Source organism: the organism of the source record quoted next (genome assembly GCF_019968985.1).
Source record: "MAG: Porospora cf. gigantea B chromosome Unknown PgB_NODE_327_length_22133_cov_128.644, whole genome shotgun sequence".
Lineage (NCBI taxonomy): Eukaryota > Apicomplexa > Conoidasida > Eugregarinorida > Porosporidae > Porospora > Porospora cf. gigantea B.
Genome location: NW_027178931.1, coordinates 1 through 22,133, shown reverse-complemented (window position 1 = coordinate 22,133; position 22,133 = coordinate 1). Strand labels below are relative to the sequence as shown.

The 22,133-nt window shown below is 53.3% G+C and overlaps 13 protein-coding genes across 21 annotated transcripts; 7 read left to right on the top strand and 6 right to left on the bottom strand.

Moving 5' to 3' along the window:
- Positions 1-8: 8 nt before the first annotated feature.
- KVP17_004309 (uncharacterized protein) lies at positions 9-1,391 on the bottom strand (the record flags this gene model as incomplete). Its single annotated transcript, XM_068522379.1, has 1 exon — positions 9-1,391. A coding segment is annotated over one exon (1,383 nt), but the record flags the coding sequence as incomplete, so codon positions are not given.
- KVP17_005332 (uncharacterized protein) lies at positions 568-1,047 on the top strand (the record flags this gene model as incomplete). Its single annotated transcript, XM_068515137.1, has 1 exon — positions 568-1,047. The coding sequence occupies one exon, from the start codon at positions 568-570 to the stop codon at positions 1,045-1,047; it is 480 nt and encodes a 159-aa protein (XP_068375375.1).
- Positions 1,392-1,636: 245 nt separating the features above from the next.
- On the top strand, positions 1,637-2,401 carry KVP17_004312 (uncharacterized protein; the record flags this gene model as incomplete). Its single annotated transcript, XM_068522382.1, has 1 exon — positions 1,637-2,401. The coding sequence occupies one exon, from the start codon at positions 1,637-1,639 to the stop codon at positions 2,399-2,401; it is 765 nt and encodes a 254-aa protein (XP_068375358.1).
- Positions 2,402-2,468: 67 nt separating this feature from the next.
- Positions 2,469-5,065, bottom strand: KVP17_004319 (uncharacterized protein; the record flags this gene model as incomplete). Of its 2 annotated transcripts, none has more annotated exons than XM_068522396.1 (2): positions 2,469-4,525; positions 4,552-5,065. In XM_068522396.1, the coding sequence occupies 2 exons, from the start codon at positions 5,063-5,065 to the stop codon at positions 2,469-2,471; spliced, it is 2,571 nt and encodes an 856-aa protein (XP_068375371.1). The 2 variants fall into 2 exon arrangements, with proteins under 2 accessions (XP_068375371.1, XP_068375372.1); XM_068522397.1 differs by having other exon boundaries at positions 4,588-5,065.
- Positions 5,066-5,214: 149 nt separating this feature from the next.
- Positions 5,215-6,846, bottom strand: KVP17_004310 (uncharacterized protein; the record flags this gene model as incomplete). Its single annotated transcript, XM_068522380.1, has 1 exon — positions 5,215-6,846. The coding sequence occupies one exon, from the start codon at positions 6,844-6,846 to the stop codon at positions 5,215-5,217; it is 1,632 nt and encodes a 543-aa protein (XP_068375356.1).
- A 683-nt stretch (positions 6,847-7,529) lies between these two features.
- On the bottom strand, positions 7,530-7,824 carry KVP17_004320 (uncharacterized protein; the record flags this gene model as incomplete). 2 transcript variants are annotated; one of them, XM_068522398.1, is made up of 2 exons in its annotated part: positions 7,530-7,652; positions 7,681-7,824. In XM_068522398.1, the coding sequence occupies 2 exons, from the start codon at positions 7,822-7,824 to the stop codon at positions 7,530-7,532; spliced, it is 267 nt and encodes an 88-aa protein (XP_068375373.1). The 2 variants fall into 2 exon arrangements, with proteins under 2 accessions (XP_068375373.1, XP_068375374.1); XM_068522399.1 differs by having other exon boundaries at positions 7,624-7,824.
- Positions 7,825-7,970: 146 nt separating this feature from the next.
- On the top strand, positions 7,971-11,008 carry KVP17_004314 (uncharacterized protein; the record flags this gene model as incomplete). Of its 3 annotated transcripts, XM_068522386.1 has the most annotated exons (3): positions 7,971-9,278; positions 9,340-9,823; positions 9,852-11,008. In XM_068522386.1, the coding sequence occupies 3 exons, from the start codon at positions 7,971-7,973 to the stop codon at positions 11,006-11,008; spliced, it is 2,949 nt and encodes a 982-aa protein (XP_068375362.1). The 3 variants fall into 3 exon arrangements, with proteins under 3 accessions (XP_068375362.1, XP_068375363.1, XP_068375361.1); XM_068522387.1 differs by lacking the exons at positions 9,340-9,823; positions 9,852-11,008 and having other exon boundaries at positions 7,971-9,284; XM_068522385.1 differs by lacking the exons at positions 7,971-9,278; positions 9,852-11,008 and having other exon boundaries at positions 9,340-9,846.
- On the bottom strand, positions 10,998-12,689 carry KVP17_004316 (uncharacterized protein; the record flags this gene model as incomplete). 2 transcript variants are annotated; one of them, XM_068522389.1, is made up of 5 exons in its annotated part: positions 11,224-11,260; positions 11,284-11,547; positions 11,575-12,330; positions 12,359-12,458; positions 12,500-12,689. In XM_068522389.1, 5 exons carry the CDS (start codon positions 12,687-12,689, stop codon positions 11,224-11,226), a joined length of 1,347 nt encoding a protein of 448 aa, XP_068375365.1. The 2 variants fall into 2 exon arrangements, with proteins under 2 accessions (XP_068375366.1, XP_068375365.1); XM_068522390.1 differs by lacking the exons at positions 12,359-12,458; positions 12,500-12,689 and having other exon boundaries at positions 10,998-12,272.
- A 66-nt stretch (positions 12,690-12,755) lies between these two features.
- Positions 12,756-14,357, top strand: KVP17_004315 (uncharacterized protein; the record flags this gene model as incomplete). Its single annotated transcript, XM_068522388.1, has 1 exon — positions 12,756-14,357. The coding sequence occupies one exon, from the start codon at positions 12,756-12,758 to the stop codon at positions 14,355-14,357; it is 1,602 nt and encodes a 533-aa protein (XP_068375364.1).
- Positions 14,358-14,401: 44 nt separating this feature from the next.
- KVP17_004317 (uncharacterized protein) lies at positions 14,402-15,812 on the top strand (the record flags this gene model as incomplete). Of its 3 annotated transcripts, XM_068522391.1 has the most annotated exons (2): positions 14,402-14,718; positions 14,747-15,812. In XM_068522391.1, the coding sequence occupies 2 exons, from the start codon at positions 14,402-14,404 to the stop codon at positions 15,810-15,812; spliced, it is 1,383 nt and encodes a 460-aa protein (XP_068375367.1). The 3 variants fall into 3 exon arrangements, with proteins under 3 accessions (XP_068375367.1, XP_068375369.1, XP_068375368.1); XM_068522393.1 differs by lacking the exon at positions 14,747-15,812 and having other exon boundaries at positions 14,402-14,722; XM_068522392.1 differs by lacking the exon at positions 14,402-14,718 and having other exon boundaries at positions 14,931-15,812.
- Positions 15,813-15,817: 5 nt separating this feature from the next.
- KVP17_004313 (uncharacterized protein) lies at positions 15,818-19,481 on the top strand (the record flags this gene model as incomplete). 2 transcript variants are annotated; one of them, XM_068522384.1, is made up of 4 exons in its annotated part: positions 15,866-16,330; positions 16,360-19,070; positions 19,099-19,164; positions 19,193-19,481. In XM_068522384.1, the coding sequence occupies 4 exons, from the start codon at positions 15,866-15,868 to the stop codon at positions 19,479-19,481; spliced, it is 3,531 nt and encodes a 1,176-aa protein (XP_068375360.1).
- Positions 19,482-19,620: 139 nt separating this feature from the next.
- Positions 19,621-20,496, top strand: KVP17_004311 (uncharacterized protein; the record flags this gene model as incomplete). The annotated part of the gene is made up of 1 exon (XM_068522381.1): positions 19,621-20,496. The coding sequence occupies one exon, from the start codon at positions 19,621-19,623 to the stop codon at positions 20,494-20,496; it is 876 nt and encodes a 291-aa protein (XP_068375357.1).
- A 28-nt stretch (positions 20,497-20,524) lies between these two features.
- KVP17_004318 (uncharacterized protein) lies at positions 20,525-21,581 on the bottom strand (the record flags this gene model as incomplete). The annotated part of the gene is made up of 2 exons (XM_068522395.1): positions 20,525-21,437; positions 21,466-21,581. The coding sequence occupies 2 exons, from the start codon at positions 21,579-21,581 to the stop codon at positions 20,525-20,527; spliced, it is 1,029 nt and encodes a 342-aa protein (XP_068375370.1).
- Between the last annotated feature and the right edge of the window lie 552 nt (positions 21,582-22,133).

Genomic DNA, 22,133 nt, shown 5'->3' with positions numbered 1-22,133 from the left:
GGCTTCACCGCCACAGGCTTCACCGCCACAGGCTTCACCGCCACAGGCTTCACCGCCACAGGCTTCACCGTCTTGACCTTTCTGCTGCTCGAGGAGCTCGATGATCCACCAGTCTTTCCGCACCGCTTCTTCGCCTTCGGCTTGCTTACCGAGGATGATTCCGACTGCTTCTTGACTACTGGTGTCTTAAGCACCACAGGCTTCACCTTTTTGCTGCTCGAGGAGCTCGATGATCCGCCAGTCTTTCCACAGCACTTCTTCGACATCGACTTTTTGTCCGACTGCTTCTTGACGTCCACAGGCTTCTTCACCGTAGCCTTTTGAGTGTGGCTCGATGGTCTGGATGCGTCTTTCTTTCCGAAACGACAGTTCTTCTTGGGCTTGGTGGTCACGGGATTGCTCTGCCCGCGATTTGAGGTGCTTGACGAGCCCTTCCTTCCGAAGCAGCTCTTCTTCGGCTTAGCGGCATTTGTGGTGGTCTCGACCACAGGCGGCCGGACCTCAGCTTTACTCGAGGAGCTCAATGACGAGCCCTGCTTCTCAACAACTGAAGGCTGGGCAGCCACAATGATTGGCTGCGGGAGCGCAACCGTTTTAATAGTCTTGTTCGAGCTAGACGACAAACGCTTCCTCACCTTGTCGCTCAAGGACGATGAGGATGAGGAGGAGGAGGAGGAGGAGGAGGATTGCTTCTTTGCCACCGGCTGCTCTACTTGGATAATCACCACCTTCCCTCTGTTCGACGAGCTCGAGGACGAGAGCTCCTTCTTATGCGAGGATGATGACGGCTTGTTCGACGAGCTCGAGGACGAGAGCTCCTTCTTAAGCGAGGATGATGACTGCTTGGAGGCAATCTCAGCAATCGCCAACCTGGTCTTCTCGCAAGGACTGGAAGAACTGTTGCAGTCATCCAGAGATATGTCAGTGGACGACGAGGAACTAAAGGCGCGAGCCTCTCGCTTCGTTTTTCGTCCGTCCATTCGGTGGAAGGTGGCGACCCAGCGGTTAGGCTCACCAGAGGATCTCGCTTCCTTGTGGGGTTCGTGAGCTTCCTCGCAGGCGTCCGCTGACATAAAAAAAGGATGTGCACATGCCTCCGGGCGCAAGCTAAGCTTGACAAAAATGCGCCCTGCGAAGCCTAGAGGACCAATAAGGTCAAAGGCATCCTCCATAAAAAGAGAGTCTACTCGTTTACTTTGGCAGAGTTCCAGGTCTTGAAATCCGAGGTCGTGACCCTTGCCAGTCCGGACAATTACGCGGACGCGAGCCTCCCCGTTGTAGGGAAAGCGGAAAGCGTGCCGGTACACAGGATTGACACCGCTTACAACGGGCGCGACAAGCGTACGGTGACCACACAGGCATACGAGTCGTGATTCCGTCTGAGTTAACATTCAATAGGGTGCTCACGACTTGCTTGCGCTGACTTGAATGCACCAATCCCTGTCCACGGGAAACGCTCACAATTACACTTCTGTAAGGACCACTCATTCCAACGAAATGTGTTGATTATCGTACTGTATTTGACACAACAGTCAGCAATGAAATGTGTAGATTCACGTGCAGCACATTCGACAAACCTAATGAATCGTTGGGAGACACTTGATAATAGGGTGCCGCCACCAAGCAATTTTCGACAATGCTTCGCCTTTTGCCTGGCTTTTTATGCCTCGTGATGGCTAAACATCCGACCTTCAAGGATTTCCAAGACATTATTATTCAACCGACATCGGACGAGTTCAATGTCAACGAGGGGTGTAGCTTGGCCCTCAGCCTGTTCGATAACTACGGCGGGGACCTTGAAGGTTCGTGCCCAGGAACGACGGAAGTTGCGCATTACATGATGCGGAAGAGAGACGAAAAACTGTTCTACTTCAGCGGGTACAAGCTGACTGTGGGACAGCTTGAGGTGGACCCCTCCTCGGGGGTCCCCGTGTTCACAGTACCCCTGGAATGTCCTGGCGGGGCGAAGATCGTGTTGCGCAGAACCATGTTGAACGACAAGGTCTCTCAGACATGCAAGGCTGACGGAACAAAACTCGATGTCTGGGTTGCACTAGCCACTACCGATGACGGCGCAAGCATTGCGCACCCCGCTCTTTTCGTGGAACACAGGGTTGGCAACGAACGCCGAATTCGCACTCTGCTAATGCCTGACGGAGGAGCGATGCCTACGAAATCCATTGCGTCAATGGCGACTATGAATCCCAAGGATGTGGATGCAGCCAAAGGAGAGCTACGCCACATCATGTCGAGCATTCGGGTCATGGGTGCGGGGAAAGACGAACCCGACGGCGCAAGTAGTCAGACACTGGCGTCTGTACAGCAAGACCACAACGACTTCATTAAGGAACAGGCCCTGTCTGCGTCTCACGACAGAATTCAGAGCATTCGCAAGATGTAATTCTGATGTTAATGTCAATAACCGCTTCAAACTCTCATTAACCATCGATAGTCATTTCTGATTCACCTTACACGCGAGGCTCATCGTCCTTCTTGGGCTTAGTCATTTTCTGGAAAGCCTTCACGCCTGCCTTCAGTTTCCTCTTGGCAGCGTACATGCCATAGGTGAGCGGAGCTCTCCCACTCGCATAGCCTTCTCCATACCGGCAGCAACAACACCCTTCAACAAAGACCTTGAAACACACTGCATGACAACATGGCGTTCCGTAAGCCACTGTGGGGTTCAACTTCGCAGCGTCCTGCATCTGCATGATGTTATCGAACATAGGCCGTCCTAGAGTTTCGGGGACGCCTTGGCCGGGCATAACCATGACTGCCAGCATGGTGCCGCCGACCACCAGCAACGGAGTAGAGTGGTGGACTATCTCAAGTGAGTAGGTAACCAGCGGCGTGATGAACGCGGCAAACTTGGCCGTCACGAAGAGAAGGGATACAAGCCCGTGTTTGATGGTGGTCGGGAACAACTCAAGGCAGTAGAGGTACAGCAACGCCACACAACCCCCGACAGAGATCTTACCAACCTGGCAAACAACCTCCAGCAGAAGAAGACTCCACGTCTGAGGGACAGGCGCAGTGGGTAGGCGGATTAAGAAAGCCATTAGCGAGCAACACCCGGATATCAGCAGGGTTCCATATACAAGCCGAACGCGTCCCACGCACGAGAAGCCTGCCAGCCAGACAAGCATGAACACCAGCAGCATCTCCACCAAAGAGGAGACTGCTTCGGACACGGCAGTGCGACGCATGGACAGAAAGTAGGTGTACAGTGGGTGTGTCGGACTGAATTGGGCCTTGATGGCCTCTCCGGGAGTGAAGTCCTTGGCGTAGTCCATCATCAGCGCAACCCGGTCTGTCTTGCTGAGATTTTGCATGATGTTTTTCCAATGCCTCGTGAGAGAATCGGTATCAAGATGGATATTCCTTAACCGATCCACCACGCCGACACCGATCCCCCCTGAGATTGTGGGGGTGGCTTCCTTTGGGGGCTCTGGAGGGGTCTCATCTCCAGATTTAATCTCTTGAGGAGCCACAGGTGGATTCTCTTCAGGCATTTCAGGAGCCACAGCCGCCTCGACATCAGACGGAGGAACTCCGGCAACAAGCTCATTCTGTACCACTGGGTTCACAACTGCCTCGATGTCAGACGGAGGAACTCCGGCAACAAGCTGGTTCTCATCCTGTGCCACTGGGTTCATAGCCGCCTCGACATCAGACGGAGGATCACGAGTCTCCAAAACTCCTGGTGGTTTCATGAAGGACATCGCGGTATGAGGCTCATACGCCGTGTCAAAATTGAGAGATGATGAGGGAAGACCTTGCGGAGGCATGAATCCTGGACTCCCAATGAGAACTCGCGGGAAGGCAGGTAAAGACAGGTGGAGGTCCCGCTTCAGAATTACAGCTTCAGTGAGGTACCTCGACTCTAGGGCCAGCCCGACATAACCGTATGACGCTACGAACCACAGAGACACTAGCGTAGTCATCCAGAGGTGCAACGGCCAAACGCAACAGGCCATATACACCCGGTCAGTGGCACGGCGTTTGTCCCTCGATGACAGAGCTGCCAGCTGCGCCTCGCGGGTGGGGGTAGAGAGGTCCGCAGGGTCTTGGTCGAGAAGCGCAAGGAAGAGGTCAACGTTGTCGTCGGTAACGCACGGATCGAGGACGGCTTCGTCGCATGCGACGATGTGCCGTACGACCTTCAGGGCTCGTGTCTGACGACCAGTCGCCACCAACCAACGTGGCGACTCCACGAAACATGCCGAACAAGGCAATACGAATGGAAGGAATAGGGCTGGAAGGGACAGAAGCAACGTTTGTATCCGCCACGAAGGGAGCAGCGACGTCAGCACGGACGTGACGATCACGCCAAACGCAAAAAAGGCACTCTGGGCGCCGATTATGAACTGCCTGTGCAGCCTATCCGTTGTCTCAGCGTAAAGAATCATGGATGTCAAAGCGGCTCCAGTAACCCCGCTCCCGGCAAGGCCGCACCCCACTCCGTACACCGTGACATTGGGAGCGATGCCCATGATAATCGATCCGATCGCCATGACCATCGAATCTGTGTGACATGCCGTAAAACCTCACTGGACAACAGGAAGAACTGCCTGCCAAAAAACCCACTGAGAGTTCCTGTGCAGGCTGCCCCAATAATGCCACCGAGGTACAGTGCAGACACTGTCCAATTTACATTATGAAGCGGATTGGGGGCACACGCCGAGTGCGGTATGTTGAACTCGGTCACGACGCTCAGGTGCTTGAAGACGTAGGAGTAGTTTTGTGAGCAGTCGTCAAGTTTCAGAGGAGTCGACGGATCGCACGACGAGGTTTCACAAACCGGGAAGCGGGGTGGCTCCACGGTGATGTAGACCGGCAAGATGAAGAACACGCCCATCATGAACCACAAGATTCCGTGAATACGCCATAGGTACTGCGAATGGAAGGCGGTCCAACGGGGAAGCCGCTCCCGAGGCAGAGAAGCGAGTGCCTTTACATCCTCCGCTGTGAAAATAATGAAGTCCTCCTCATCGACCTCGTCGCTTAAGTCCAGAGCATCTTCGAGGTCGCTTACGTCGCTCTCCTCCAAAGGATGAGAAGTCATATGGATAAAACGTGTTTTTACTCAGAACACGACAGAGAGAACACGACTCTGTACGAAAAGATACGCTTTCCAATAAAGTTTCCTATATGGTGAAAGGTTTGCAGTTTGAAAACATCATATGAAACTTAACCAATACTTACATCGTCATCTCACACCTCTCCCTCCTTTCTCGGCACCAGGAACACCAATGGGGAGTAGACGACGAGTCCAACCAGGTATATGAATGCCGTAATCAGAAAGGTGTACCTGTAGTCCTTCATGTCAGCCAGGAAGCCGCCAATTACAGCGCTTCCAGACCAAGTCATGGTGCAAAGGGAAGCCACAGAAGCCCAGCGCCCTCGCTGACTGGAGGGAATGTAGTCATAGAGAATTGATCGGTCCACGGGATACGCTGCGTTCTGAAACGCGCATCTGAGAATGAAGACCACAACGATAAGGTAGAAGTTCTGGATGTGCACCATGGAGTAGAGTAGCCCTATACCGATAATCTGACAGACAAACGAGACCTGCGACCTGCCGTATCGCGAACCCAGCTTCTGGCACCATCCCATGGCAATGGACACGCACAGAGGGTAGAGGCCGAAAATCAGAGACAGACAGACAGGTGACACGCCATAGTCCGTGATGAAGAACAGAGGGAAGAATCTTACAGTCATTCCTGCGCCTACCTCGGTGATGAAGTCAGCAGTAGTGAGAAAGAAAGGAACTGCCCTCTGGAGAGCGGTCATCGCCTGGAACCTCTGCTCTTCATCAAAGAGCTGCTTTTGGTGGTCGGCCCCATCGGATTCCTGCTCCTCCACGACATGAAACACCCTGCTGTCAAGGCGCGGTCGTACACTAGCAGATAGAGTTCTTATCCGACGACTGTTGCCTGACAGCACCAGACTGTTGACAGAGAATGCCATGGACGATCGGCGGCTTGAGCGCGCGTTGTGCGAATAGCAGGTGCTTGGGGATTCTGGACAAGAGGTGGGCAACAGCGGGGATTCAAGCACCGTAGCCCGGTGAGGATCCTGGAGAAAGAAGAGAGGAAGTGCACACATCACGCCAAAAACGCATCCGAGCAGCAGAGGTACATGGAGCTGAGGAATCGTCCAGTCAGTGTCGATGAAAAGGAACATGCCAACGAGGATGAATGGTCCCAATGCCAGCCCTGCAGTTTGCAGCTGGCCCTTCAAGGTGGTCTTCTCAGACCTACTACCCTTCTTGCAGGAGTCAGCGAATATCGCCTCACCGCTCGTATTGACGAAGGAAGTGAACGCCCCCCATAGCAGCAAGTTGGAATAGAGCAATGTGGTGCTGTCGAAGAAGAAAGCCAAAAACGATAGACTGCTCGCCAGGATCCCCAGGATTCCGGTAAGCCGCATGATTCTGGTTCGATCACACTTGTCCGCAAGAATTCCGAAGGGGATTGCGCAAATCATCGTCGCCAGACCCGTCAACGACTCAGCAAATCCCACCCAAGTATTAGGGTTCGAATACCCGTTCGCCTTTGCCAGTAGAGAAAGATAGGCGTCGAACACGTTCCAGTTACAGATGCTCTGATAAAGAGTCAATAGGAAGGTGTGGGTGCAAATCAGGTTGATGTTCCTCTTCAGCAGTGCGCCGCTAGCTGCGTTCTGGCTGGACTGCAACGTCTTCACGTTTACGTAGGGCTTGTCGCTTATGGTGTCTGACGGACGCACCATTATTTGAGGAACCTCAGCCATGATTTGAATGTTAATTACACCTATGTTGAGGCTTTCCGACCCCACATCGAAGAGGGGTGTGGGGTCTAACATTTATTGTTACGTATCTTTGCCACAAGGTTTTACAGCGGCTTACCGCAGGCCGAACACAGAGATATGTATCGTTTTGGGTCGAAACGTCCGAAACGGATCACCGCTTTTCTTGGCGTCGTCTTATTAAATTGCAGAGGCTTGGTGTGATAGCCACGCCTTGGGAAGCAAGAGGCACCATGCTGGACATGCCACTCGCGATACTGACATTAGCTGCCCGAGCTAGTGGTGGACGCCAAGCTGGTTCTGGCCTTCAATTTCGGAGCTGCAGAACTGGATATCCTGGAGGATGACAGTCGCTTTAGGTGCCACCTCAGATTCAGACCAGTCCTGCTTTCGGGTGTTTGAACGGTCACCAGAATATCAGCAGTGGTCTCTTTAGGTCGGACAATCAGAAACAGATCTCGAAACGAAAGACGATTATGATGTTTGCTGACTATGGATTCCGTCAGCGACTCACCTCAATCGTTTTCCTTGAAATAGTATGCTAGCGGTGGCGCCTGGCATTTCCTCCAACATCCGGCTGACATCCCCATACAAACGGCCAAGAGTATCATCGAGGTAATACTGTTCGAAGAGATATGAAACATGGTGATTCCTGTCGGTAATTTGAATGATGACCACAAGGAAGTTTGAGAATAGCCTGCCCATTATTGCAGGGTTTTTGATTAATCTGAAACAGAATGTCAAGGTCGTAGGATGACGGACTCCACCAAGTGCTGTTTATCAAAAGGGGTGACGGACTCCATTCGCTTTTTATCGAAGCCATGTTTGATACGTTTAACCTTCTGCGATGCAGAGAGCACACACTGGATCGATAATTGTGCTGTAACCAACCTTATTTTTCCAAGGGTCGAAGTCCTTCATTCCAAGCATGGAGCAGACATCTTGCGCCAACACCTGCTTGACGGCTTCAATGACTACTGGGTCTTCACGCAGCAACACCTGGGCTAGCTCAAGCGCCTCCAAGAACACTGTCATTCTAGATTCAGGTTCTCACGAGTGTCGCTCAGTTCGAGAGCCTCGAGAGACAGCTCTTGTGGCACGTCAGGCGCGGAGAGGAGGGCTTTAGATACGATAGCCAACAGCGACATCCGCATATATCTGACGAAATATTACTCATTTTCATGAGGCCGGTGCTTGTAGGCTTGCTGCACGTTGTGGCCTCATCGGACTGGAACAACATCAATCACCCAGACACTGATTGCGCACATGACCCCGTAATCGAGTCCTGTGAGGACCTCCAAGACGAGACCTGCTGCACAAACACAGAACGTTTCAAAGGGCAATGCGTTTGGTACGACGAGGACCAACCTCCCGACGACCAGCAGTTTTTCTACAAGGCAGGTTGCCAGGTGAGGTGTTATAGGGCGTGGTCGCCCGCTGTTGTCTACACTGGGTTTATTATCGACCCACAGTGTGCTTGGCCCGAAAGTTGCTGCGACGAATACCCCGAATGCTTCCGCGAGGTCGGCCCCTGGGGAGACGTTTCCTGTAAGTTCAACAAACCGGATGTGAAACCGATCACAGATTGTGGATTCCTTAACGAGAAATGGCCCACACAGGCTTATGTGAACCCCCATGCCTTGTTGCCATCAACGTACGATCCAATGGATAATCCGTACAATGAGTATTCCCTTGCCACGGTAAGCTCGACCTGCTGGCAAGCGACCACTGCCGACGGCTTCAAGTACTTTCAAGGTTGCGACGACATTGTCGGGCTCATGGAAATGACCTGCGAGGAGATTCGCGAGGTGGCTCCCAAATGTTGTGGAAGGAACCCCGCGTGCACGGAGTCGTGTTGTTCTTTGGCGGATTATTATGACCCCTGGAAAGACTGCTCCGATTTGCAGCCAACGTGTTGTAGCCACGCAATCTACTCCTGCGCTATGAATGAAGGTGTATGCACGAAGTGCGACCCTAATGCGCCCTGTGTCGGGCGATCCCTCCCCTGCTGCGACATTGGAGATCTTGGTGACTGTGTCCCCTTTGAGCTTCCAAGGAAGATTTGTATGCCTCTGGGCTTTACCGCCGAGGATATTGCGTACATCAAGGATGTAGATTGCACACAGGGCATCGATAACCCGGAGGCGCAATGCCCGTTGCAGGGCATGCTCTGCTGCGTCACTGGTCCTGCTGCCAGGGTATGCCGGTGGAATCCATCAACTCTTGAGTGCGTGCCTGGCTGTCCGCCTATAGGATATGAAACCATCGATTGTCCGGCTCTCTATGATGGTTGCTGTCTGGAACATGAATTTGCGTGCACCCTGGAGGCGCCTGGGAAATGCGTACCCCGTCTATGGACGACTGAAGCCCCGCCGCAACAAACGTTCTCCGCCTGGCCTATTATCATTCTGTGGCTAGTGGTTGCAACGGTTGTACTCATGTTGATGACTGTGGCGACTATTTTTGGCTGGAAGAGTCAAGACACAGATGTGTAGCGCATATCATTTTTTGGTGATTCCGTCTTAGTAATCCGAATTCCTCTGCACACAGATGACAGCCAAAGCAGGTCGTTACATAGAGCTGTACTTCGAAGAGAAAAAACGGACGAAACAACTCGTGAGCGACGGGAAACCATACAGACAGACAAAGGAGAACTATTTCTTGGAAACGCTAGTGGAAGAGCTCAAGGAGGCCAACAGCACGCAGGAAAACGCCTTGGGTCGCCTCCAGAGCGACATGCAGGAGGCAAGGAGGAGTTTGGGCGACATTACCGGCGTTGTCACCCGAGTTGACACAATGTACTTGTATCTCGACTCTCTCGTGCAAGCGCTAGCCGGGGTTGCGGCGATGGCCGCCTTTAGGGAGACCTCTCGGGAGCAGAGGATTCGTGCCTGTTTGGACTACATGTATCCTGTACGTTCGTTGGACTCCAGAGTGAACTCTTTGTACGGCGCACTGTACTACGAGCACGCAGGCCTGCTGAGGGAGACCGCTGTGGTTGTGCCGCCTCATGGACCTTACGCAGTTCCTCATGGTGAGTGCTTGGCGAGCGTTTAATCCAGCTGCTCTCCGGTCTCCGTGGCTGCCGCCGGATGTCTTGGTTGCCTTTGACCCCCAGGCCAAGAGGCACATCCCAGTTGTGCGTCACCACATATCGACTCAGTCCGAAATTGCCACCCGCGACGTTGAGGAGGGCACCGACGTGCGGCGGGTGTCCCGAGAGGTCAGCACGACGCCCCCCGGGGCGTGCAATGTTGATCTGCAGACCGATTTCAGAGGAAAAGATGCGCTGATGCAGACTGAGCAGAGAGCCAAGGACTCAGAGCAACAAACAGACCCAATGCCACAACCTGCACCTCCAGAAGGTGGCGGAATGCCTTCAGAAGGAGACGTCGCAGAGGGAAAGTCTGGTGCCCAGTGGCAAATGGCGGGGAAAACGAGCATACCTAGCAAAATATCACCCCACGGACCTCCAGCAAAAGGGGGAGCCGACTCAGCTGCTACGGCACCCGTGGGAGCAGCATCTAAGCCTCGTAAGCCATTTGTCAAGATCTCACCGAAGGGTGACCCGGCAGCATTAGCCAAAAGGATCGAGGAGACTGAAAAACGTCGTCCTGGAATACGCAATTGGGCAGACCGTCTAATGTGTCGGACTTCACCGAACCCCTCGGACACAGTGCTGCTTAGTCAATTGAAGGCGCCCCCTCGCCAAGTGAAGGTGTTGGGTAAGGGCACGAGGAAAGAGGAAATCTCAATGGGTGCACTGGCTGCGAAGATGCATATCCAGAAACCGGCACTGATGAAACCGGCACTGGTGAAACCAGCACTGGTGAAACCAGCACTGGTGAAACCAGCACCAGTAGAACCAGAACAAGTGAAACCAGAACAAGTGCAACCAGAACAAGTGAAACCAGCACAAGCGGAACCAGAACATGTGAAACCAGCACTGGCGGAACCAGAACATGTGAAACCAGCACAGGTGAAACCAGCACCAGTAGAACCAGAACAAGTGAAACCAGCACTTGTAAAACCAACACTTGTGAAACCGGCACTTGTGAAACCAGCACAAGTGCCTGACGACGCTACACCCCCCGCCACGAAGAAGATGAGTATGACCAAAAAAGCGGCCGCATCAAAGCTGCCTCCAAAAAAGTTGGTGCTTACGAAGCCAGGACAAAAAACGCCCCTGATCTTGAAAAAACCAAAATCTAAAGTATAACTCGAGGCTTTGAAGGTTGGGTGATCCACTCACGAAGGCGACTACCCAGACGCCTCGAAGGGGCGGCTAGAGTTCTGCAGGGCGGCACTTTGAGGGTGAGCCTGCGTTGTGTAGCTGCTTTGGAGCCGTCGGCAAGGAGGGAACGCCGGTAGTCAAGGCCGGCGGCGTATTCTGGGTCGTTGCGACCGCCGTGTTGAAGCATGTCGTAGGCGGCATCACTCGCTGATACCCCATCGGCCACATCTGATGCCTCTGGAAATGAGTTGAAGCCCCACATGTCAGGACCGAAGGGGTCCTCACCATCCGGCCACTCTTTACTGCGGTAGCCGTCTTCTCGCAAGAAGATCTTGTTGAAAAGTGGGGGGGCATTCCAGTCACGGTCACCCGAGGGCGCCAAGTCGTACAAATCTTTTGCAGCACCCTCAGGGCGGAGGGACACGTGGTACGTGACATTAAGATCATTATTTTTGAGGAAGTTCTGGCCGTTCAGACCAGGTATTCGCGCCCATGAAGGCATCAGCTCGAACTGGAAAAACTTCCTGCGGTACCACATGAGGAGGTCCCACCTTGCTGGTCGCACATGGTAATATCCCGTAAACACCTCCTCTGCTGTGTCATCCGAGGACGTGGACAAGCGAAGCTTGATGGGAGCGGGGTCGGGAGGGAGCATTTCCATTTCGTCGTCGTCCGAGAGGGGGAGCTGCGCCAGAAGTCTACAACGGGGCCCGCTCTGCCCGCTCTCTGGCGTCAGTTCAATTCGTTTGAAGGTGCGTCGAGTCAAGGCGACAGACTGTAGTCCTCGCGGAGATTCGGCCTCCGCGGCGTGGGGTTGCTGCAGCTCCTTCCACTGCTTGTAATACTCAGTTAGTTTGCGATTCATGTTGGTGTTCATTCCGTCGTGGTTGCCCCATCGAGCTTCAGCGTCAAGAAAGGCTTCAGCGCTCCCCTCTAACGAAGGCGCTTCGGAATCGGCCTTCGTTAGGTAGAACTGACTTATATCTGGGTGGAGTCGGCTCAATCGTCGAGCGTAGGAAGCATTGGACCTCCTGCTCGATCCCTGCCGTCGTTCCGCCTTAGCGATCATGTCGGTTGATAGGCGACCCTTCGCCAAAGCAACGTCCTTCCAATCGAGAAGCGTGACAGAGACGTTCCCCCCTCTGATAGGAATGAGGTCCGGATGCAGCCTCTCATTCATAATCCTCTGCGGAGACAACTCTTCCCGGGCGTATAAGCGGATCTCGTCTTTGAATTGCTTGAACAGCATATAGTCCACAGGGTCATCAACTACACTTTCATTCACTATGGATTTACCATCGATTAAGCTGGGTAAGAGAGTGTATACAGTCCCACTCAACAGTAACCTCCTTCAGTTCGGAACGGAACGCAATAGGCAGGGAGGCCTGCCTCATCGCAGCTGCTCCTGCGATTGCGGCATTGCAGTAGACTGTTCCTGAGACAATGTGTAACATGAAGACTCGTGCGTCTACTCACGTGTCACTGGCAGCGAGTTCTGACGCTCAAGACCTTCATCGGTCAGCGAATGGTACACGCTGCGCTTGACAATAACAGGGAGGTCGTCGAATCCTTGTCGATTATCAGCTTGCAGCTGGCGCAACGGAGAGCGGTCAAACAGGTCATCAATTAGGGTTGCCACCGAAAGAGTGAGTAATATTGACCACATAATGCTGTATAAAGTGCAGATGCTATGCCGAGGTGCTTGGGAAAAGTTTGGATTCGTGGTGCACACATGATAGCCCTGAAGCAGGTAGCCGTAGTGGCCACAGGGTCCTTCCTGTTCGGCTACAACCTTTCTGTAACCAACACGGCCATAAATCACATCGCTACAGACCTCTACCCTTGCTCCGCGCGCAGTTTGAGCATTCCAGAGTCGTGCGGTCCGTACCTCACGGACCTGACACGGTGCTACGTCGCCAACGAGTGTATCAATGGGCCGCTCAAGGTGTGTGATCCCCCTCGACCGGCGGACTGTGTTGAAGCGGCCGGGAAGTCCCGCTGGGCGAGCACGATCATCTACCTTGGAGCGCTGGTCGGCTCAACGCAGGGCCCGGGATTGCTGAACAGAGGTCGCCGACGAGTCGTATTGGGTGCTCTCTGGCTATACGTGGTCGTGGGCCTGGCAACACTGACCGTAGACGGCTTCTACGGCGTCCTTCTCCTCAGAGCGATGGCAGGCGTGGGAATGGGGGTCGTGGCGTCCTCGGTGCCAGTGTACATCGCCGAGGTAACTCCAGATAGCCACCGGGGTTCCTTTGGCGTGGTACACCAGTTGGCATTGTCAGTGGGAGTTCTAGCGGGAGTGTTAGTGGGACTGCCTTTGGAACTACCACAGTTTGACAGCTTGGCCGTCACTAAAGGGGTGGTTGAAGCGGTTGCGGGAAAAACGAACGGCTGGTGGCGTCTGATGCTATTCATGAACGCGATTTGGGCCCTCGTAGGAGTCGCCTTTCTAACCTTCCGATTCCTAGACGACACGCCGATGTGGTATCTTGAACAAGGTCGCCATGTGAAGGCCCAAGATGTCCTTCGTCGCCTGAATGACCGCGATGACGTCACTGAGGAGATGGCCGCCTTGGATAGGGCCTTAACGATGGCTGCTGCCGCGAAGATCTCCCAATTCGACAGCCTCACAGACCCACGGTATCGGCGCGTACTGTTCGTGGGTGTTGTGCTGTCGTTGTTACAGCAATTTTCCGGAATCAATGTCTTCCTAGGCACCTCCAACCAGTTGTTCGAGCTGGCAGGCATGTCTCCGCATGTCTCCACCGTCATGTCGACGATTATGACGGCTCTGTTCGCCGCCACGACGTTGCCCACAATGTTCCTCATCGAGAGCATCGGGAGGCGATCATTGCTCCTTTTTGGCATATCTGGCCAGGTGCTCTTCATGGCACCGGCAACTTTACTGCTTTGGGTCTCTCCTGACAGTCAATGGACTGTACTTTGCCAAATTCTAGCTGTGTTCGGTTTTGTCATCTGTTTTGGCGTTGCCTTCGGGCCTGTGCTATGGGTGTACATCTTCGAGATCTTCCCCATGGAGATTCGAGCTACCGGTGTCCGGCTATCCTTAGCGGCAAATTGGATGGGGTCATTTTGTATGGTGTTCGCTGTGAACGCGCTGCCGGATAGCATATCAGCGTACACCCTCTTTCTCGCAACCAACGTGCTGAGTCTCCTGTTCGTACTGACCGCGGTTAAGGAGTCTCAAGGGCGCGCTTTTGGTGACTCACCCTACGTTCCTGCGGCATCCGAGGTATTTTGGGAAGGAGCCTCATTCCTGTCACCAATACCGACACCTGAGCTCACGCCTGTTGAGAGTCAGCAAGCGTAGTTGTACGTACCATTATATGACGAAAGCAACGAATATTACCTGTTATGCGTGGAGCTGTGATCACTTTTTTAGTGGCTGTCACCGGTCACCGATACTTCATTGTCGGAGAGCCCGTTCCCACCCCAAAGCCCTACGTGTTACCTGGTACCGTTGCAAGCACCATCCCCGCCAATACATTTTATTTCACCGATGCTGTGGAGTATGAGAAGAACTTCCGGCTACAACTCCCCGGAAGCACTTACGCGGCCATAGACGAGGAGCACTCGGTGCACAAGGTTCGTCCTAAGGGTGAGTGGTTCGAGAAGATCACTTATGACCGTTGGGCTCCAGAAGGGTACCAAACCCTGTCGCATATGAAAACGTGAGGATCTTACGAGAACTGTATTCAGACTTGAGGTCCCTCAGATAAGCAGAGGAATCGCAACAACGCCTCCGTTTACTGTTACTCCCGATTACCGTACTCATACACTTGTCACCGGGTTGACATGGTCATCGACACCGAGAATTCCATATCAGAGCTTCTGGTCTGCGACCTTCACGCACCTCGTTCCGTTACCCAAACTGACGACGCCTATGCCTGAGCGACTACTCGTCGATCGCACAGAAGCCGAAGCGTCGAGGTTGAATGGAGAACTACCCATAAAGGGGGTGATCAAACGCCTAAAAGACGACGTGGAACTCCTCGAGGAAATAGCCATGCGGCCTGGCGTATTGGACGAAGTGAAATCTGACGCAGGTATCTCAACAACTCCGGAACCTGCTGGTCACATGGCACCGACAGCCCTCACCACACCAGCTGCGAAGGCTGCTGATGAATCAACCTCTTTCGTCCTAACGCCTGGAGAAGACTTTACGTACCGGACGGTGAACGTTGAAGCCCTGTGGCCACTGATAAATCGCACCCATAAAACCGAGCGTCTCTCCGAAGACGAGAAGTTATTCCGTGACGACATTATAGCGCTTCACGCCTGGCATGGCGACGATGTAACCCGACGAGCGAGCCCTACGACGCAGATAGAGACCCCTCTCCCTCGCGAACGACTTCAGCAACTCATGTCGCTTCCTTCCCGCACCACTGCTCCGATATCACGTAGCGTCCAGCAGCTGAAAACCGAGACACCTAGTGTCTCATTGGGCCCGGCATGGGCAGTGCGCATGCCACAACCCAGACAGAGCGGAGAAGCTCGACTTCGGGTCACTCCAGTCCGGTCGACAACATTGCCCAGCCGACTGCCAGTCTACAAGCATAAGGTGGAAAACTCTGACATCGACACTGATGGTGTCGCCCTTGGTGGAGTATGGCGAGTGTCTGAAACGGATTCAAGAATCGGGAACACCCAGGTCGACCATTTCTCGACGGTACCTCTACCCCTTGGATCGACGACCAAGCGCCCCACTGCGCCTTTCATGAGTAACGCCAGGCTTAGATTCCATCACCAGAGGCACAAGGTTTAGTTTGTATGTCCAGTGCCACCGTATTTTCAGATTTTCCTTCTAGTTCGCCGATTATGTCTGCGATAAGTGATGACACTACCGTTTCGCCTTCGGACCACTCCAGCGACTCGACATCCGAAACATCATCGTCGCTCGTCAACTCCCGCCGACTTCTCGAGAGTGTCATCGACGGGTACGTCGAGCGTACTTTCTGTGAGGATCTCGACTACTTGGGAACCATGGGTGGAATTGACGAAGTCCTCAACATTCTCGATACGGACCCTTTAGCGGGGCTGGACCCCGACGAAGACCTTGAAGCGCGCATATGTAGATTCGGACGAAATGCGCTGCCTCGAACTAAACCAAACGGCTTCTTCACCTTGTTCTGGGAGAATTCGAAGGATCTCATGATGCGCATGCTTCTCGTCTGCGGCGTCATATCACTGTTGTTGGGCGTTTTTTTTGGAGAGCGGCCGGAAATCGAGTGGATTGACGGGTTCTCAATATTCCTGTCTGTCTTTATCATTTTAACTGTTATAGTAGGTACCAGGGATTTGTATCGACACAGTCGGCAAATGACGCCATCAGAGAGCGAAGATTTCGGCAACTGTCCGAAAAGGAGGAGCGTTTTTGTCGCGTGATTCGCGGTGGAGAGCCTCTGGAGATTGAATGGGAGGAGCTCGTCGTCGGGGATCTACTGAGTTTAGAGATGGGAGACGATATCCCTGCGGACTGTTTGGTGGCATCGTCGACTAACATGAAAGTTGACGAAAGCGCCATGACCGGCGAGAGCGATGCGATCACGAAGGCTCCTATAGATGTCTGCTTGGAGTTAAGAAAGGTTACAGACCGCACATCCGTCCCATCAGAGTCACTGCACCACGCGGTGCCCTCCCCCGTTGTTCTCTCTGGCACCTCAGTATCCGAGGGATCCGCCTACGCCGTCGTACTGCAGGTAGGCGATCAATCGCAGCTGGGAAAAACCTTCAGCAAGCTCGTCCAAAACAACGAACCCACTCCCTTGCAAAACAAACTGAACGGACTCGCTCATGACATCGGCCTTCTAGGCCTCATAGCCGCGTGTGCCACCTTCTTCGTCCTCGTTCTGGAATTCTGGATCATTTACTTTGTGACAGACAATGACGAGCGCCCCTCAGGCATCTCTGTTCTGAGGACTCACATTGACTACCTCACAGAAGGCATCACTGTCATGGTAGTGGCAGTTCCTGAGGGCCTACCGTTGGCAGTGACCATTGCGCTGGCTTACTCCATTTTAAAGATGATCAAGGACCAGAACTTCGTCCGTCGTATGCAAGCATGCGAGACGATGGGCGGCGCAAACGAGATCTGCAGCGACAAGACCGGAACCCTTACGAAGAACCGCATGAATGTCACAGCCTATTGGAGTGGTAGCGTGTTGAACTCGGAGCTTGACAGTGCAGACCCTGACAAAGTTCCATCGCTCCCTCCCACCTACTTCCAGATCCTTGAGGAAAACATCTGCGTTAACAGCAGCGGATTCATTGAGGAGGAGGAGGTGGAGATCCAGGACGGCACTGGTCGGACGATGACCATCCGCAAGCATGTCGGCTCCGCATCGGAATGCGCGTTGATTGAGTTCATGATGACTCTTGGAGTCTCCCGAGACTCCGTTCGTAACGCCGTCTTCAATGCACACGGCGGCAATATAAACGAAAACCTGATCCTGTCGGTTCCGTTTGACTCCTCGCGGAAGTGTATGAGCACGGTTGTGCTTCACCCCACGGAAACAGGTATGCTGCGGGCCTATGTGAAGGGTGCTGCTGAACGGGTTCTTTACATGTGCTCGCACCGAGTCAACAGCTCTGGGGATCTGCAGAACTTGACTGCGAGTAACCTAAAGAGGCTGGAGAGCGGCGTGGTGAACCACTTGGCCTCCATGGGACTCAGAACGTTCTGCCTGGGGTACCGCGATTTCTCTGTGGAGCAGCTGCCGTGCTGGCGGGACATGCAAGCAGAGTCCATGTACCATGTCTTCGAGTCCGATCTGACCTGCTTGGGCATTGTGGGAATAAGAGACCCAGTACGGGACGAGGTTCCCCATGCCGTCACAGTATGCCAAGAAGCCGGCATCCGTGTTCGAATGGTTACGGGAGACAACATAGAGACTGCCAAGCAAATAGGAGTCAACTGCAATATCTTCACTCCGGGTGATGGAGGGATTGCGATGCTGGGGCCCGACTTCTACAAGTTCGTCGGCGGCGTCGTCTGTGCATTCCATCGGACGGAAACGTGCGACTGCGTTCCGACATTGAATCTGGAAGACACGGAGAACGAAAAGAAAGGGGGTTGCTGTCGGAAGACGCCTGATGAGTCTTCGGACCAGAAGGTAACCTTGAGGGTGCGAGAAGATGTGCTAGGCAATCAGGACAATTTCCTGCAGATCAAGGACCGACTTCAAGTCCTTGCCCGATCTCAACCCAGCGACAAGTACGCCCTGGTAATCGGTTTGCGCAACGCGGGAGCTGTGGTGGCTGTTACCGGTGACGGGACCAATGATGCCCCTGCGTTACGCAAGGCGGATGTGGGAATCGCTATGGGCATCACGGGGAAGGATGTGGCTAAGCAGGCAGCCGACATAGTGTTGTTGGATGACAATTTCAACTCGATTGTAAAGGCCATCGTTTGGGGCAGATCCATCTTCGACAACATTAGAAGATTTCTGCAGTTCCAGTTGACGGTGAACATCGTGGCTGTGAGTATCACCTTTCTTGGGGCCGTCGTTCTGCGGGACGCGCCCATGACGTCGGTGCAACTGCTCTGGCTGAATCTTATCATGGATAGTCTTGGTGCATTGGCACTGGCCACCGAACCTCCTGACAACGCAGTCCTAAAACGCCAACCGCACTCCAGGGACGAGTACCTAGTAAACAAGACCATGTGGCGGAACATTATAGGCGTGGCGCTTTTCCAGATACTTGTAGCGTTGCTCATCATCTTCACCGGAGACTGCTGGATCCCTGAAGTGCCTTGGGTGACCCCGGAGATCCACGCCGAGTTCCCTGACTACAACGAGTTCTCCGATTGTCAGTGGTTCTCGTGGCGAAACGTCAGAAGCGGGCGAGCTTTTATTCCTTTCAGCAAGGAGGAGGACTACTCTAATACCTGGTTCACGTTCATCTCTCCAAGCCGACACATGACAATGCTCTTCAACACCTTCGTCTTTATGCAAGTCTTCAATCTGATCAACTCCCGTCGGATCAACCCAGGAGAAGTCAACGTTTTCAGAGGGTTTTTTGGGTAAGGCCTCAGGTTCCGCGTGATTCAGAAACTGGCTCTGGATGGGGGTGGTTTTTATCATCGTGTTTATGCAGATCATTTTCGTCCAGTTCAGGTGAGACTGAATGTAGGGAGTTACCCAGCTCGTTCGCCTTGAGCGTGCATATTCATGGCCTCACCTTTGCGCAGTGGGGGATTTGCTTCGCCATAGGCTTGATATCCCTCTTGTGGTCCGTCCTCATTCGACTGATTCCGGAAAAAGCTGTGGCGGCTGTACTACCTGAGACGGGCAACAAAGAAAAGGACCTGCTGGAAACTAAGGCCAGCCTTGCAATGATGTCCCGAGGACGCTACTCCCAAAACCGCATATCAAGCCGAATGCTCTTTTCCTCTCCTCGACTGTCCCGGCGGGCTAGTGCTCGAGTCGACTGAATCACTCTCTCAGAATCGAATCGCATCTAAAGTTCAATGTTGTCCAAAAGGTGAGGCGAGTGAAACATCTGAATCAAAAATCTTCATTCCTCCCGGTTGGTGTCGCGCTCTGTGTACGTAAAGAGTAAAATCATCATTAATGCTGATTCCTAAGCGATATACCTTCCGCTCCCGCAAGGTTCAGCTGTCAATGGCGTGCAGGAATTGGATGACTGTAGCATCTTTTCTGGATCCATGGGACGTGGACGAAGACGACGATTGTTGGGTCACGGCATCTGCGGTGCCGGTAGATGAGTGGCGGAATGTGAGGAGGCGGATTCAGGATGTTATACGAGAGTTCGGAAGCGTAGTTCCGAAGATGGGTGGACATGCTCCAACAGACGTGGTCTGTCTGCAGGGCAACCGTCTGGAGTGTTGGTCAGTAGACGAGGTCCTCCTGCTGCTGAAAAGCTCAGCCAGGGTCTTTGACGGCAACGTCTCACTTACGAAGTTTTACCCTATCAATGCGACGATGGAATTTCGAGTCTTTCTGAAGGGAACTGAGTTGAGAGGGGTGAGTTCTCGCCACCTGGATTACCCCATGCCCGAGATCAGGCACATTGACAATGACATCGTCGAAAGTATTCGGCGCCTTCTGACACATCTAACTCTGGACCCTACGAAGAGGTCCTTTCTGGACGTCTACATCCAGAAAACCTCTGGGCGTTGTTCGTCCGATATGCTTTACGACGTGTTTATATTGGACTGGGAGGAACAGGGAGGTCGTGGCTTCGAGGCTGCCAACCGCTTACTTCTCCCCCCAAGTGACTGGACCGCTGACACGGAGCCCGCCCTCCTCCTGCATTACGTTGTGGGGCCGCTCCACGACATTCCGGGATCGCGCCTCCTTCTCGACCGGCTACCGATGGAGTTCCTAGCGTTGGAGGATGGTTGCAACACTGAGATGCTTGAACGATTGGAGGAGGAGTTGCGCTCCATCGGCTACTTGGATGGTGTGTCTGAGTTGGCCGTATGACCGTTATGGCCGCGATTGTACATAGCACCTAATCTGAATCTTCGTCGGACTCGGCAAGACAACCTATCATCTTCTGTAATTCTTGAACTTGACTGCGAAAATACTCATCGTTGGCAGCGGTGGTCTGGAATTCCTTGACAGCCATCTCCGCCTCGCTTCGTCTTCCGAGCTTAATGTATGCAAAGCACAGCGAAAACCAAACCTCTGGGTTACTATCATCCTCTCGAACCACATGCTCCAGAATTTCAACTGCTTTCTCGAAGAGATTGAAATCCAATAACAGCTGCCCAGTTTTGGACATAACCTCTGGAGTGGGGAGTTTTATCGCCAGTTGCTCGCCTTGCGCTTCCGTCAGGTCCTCTCCCTTCTGGAGATGCTCCATCAGCATCTTCTCCTCGGCCTGGGATCGCGCGACCAGCTCTGCCAGACACCTGTACGCCTCCAGACCCACCTCAGTTGCTTTCTCGAGACCACCACCACCACCCAATCCCACGATCTTTAGGTAGGTACCCATGGCGGTGAGTGCAGACACAGACAGGGCATCCACAGACAGAGCCCTGTCCAACGCCTCCTTACAGCGCTCTTCGGCTTCCGGCAGGTCACATGCTGGAGGTGTCATGTAGTGCTCGGCAATGGCTACTAAAAATTCCACGAAGTTCGTCCGGACGTCAACGGTTCCCGACTGCGCGAGCTCAGCCTCAGACATCTTCGCACCTCGAAGAAGGCAGCGTAGAGCTCTGGCGGATGCCTCCTCCGTGGATGCCTCGTCGCAGTCAGCTATTCGCTGGTATATCTGCCCTAACGCGAGACACTTTGAAGGTAAAATGTTAGGCGCCAGCTCATCAGCGCGAGCCAAGTGCTCTAGCGCCCGTTCTAACTCGCCGACCTCGAAAAAAAAGTTCCCGAGTGCTGTTAACGAGTGAGGGTTATCGGGCTCGCGACTGCATAGAGGATGGTACCCATGCTCACTTCACTGCATAGCTCAGAAGGTGCTCAACGGCGGGCCGGTCAGGTTTGTAGTCAGCCATCATCTTCTCTGCAATGTCCAAGACAGCCTCTATTGGCAGCTGATCGAGGTCGTCCATTCCGATAAATGTTGCTTTAATCACCGGTTTGGAGGCGAAACACGCTCTTCCTAGTGTCGTCCTGGAAGCGCATAGAAGCGAGGTTGTACTAAGTGTCACGAAATTGAATGTGATAAGTGGACGGCGACTTCTTTAGAACTACACAACAATAACGAATATTGGTAAAGTGACACACGGTGTTTACGAAAAGCTTGGTTTTAGGGAAACTGCCAGATTCCTGTGCTGCCTTCTTAGCGCAAGCACTCTAGCGCAAAACGTGGGGACTTCTTATCCGTTCTGTCCCCGGAACGAACGTTAAATCGAATATAAAATCATTCGAATACGAGATGAACATACGGAGCAACTGGATAGGGAGGGCTACCAGGATGATATCAATACGGAATCACTGATCTCTGTGATTAAACATCTCGTTCGGCTGATCATTCCAGGATGAATCATACTACCAGGAGGCCTTGTCGCTGACTACATGATCGATAGGTCTGATGGGAAGTATCCTAAGGGTGTTGCGATAAGGATGATACATCATGCACCATTCCGACTCTTGTTGGGGAC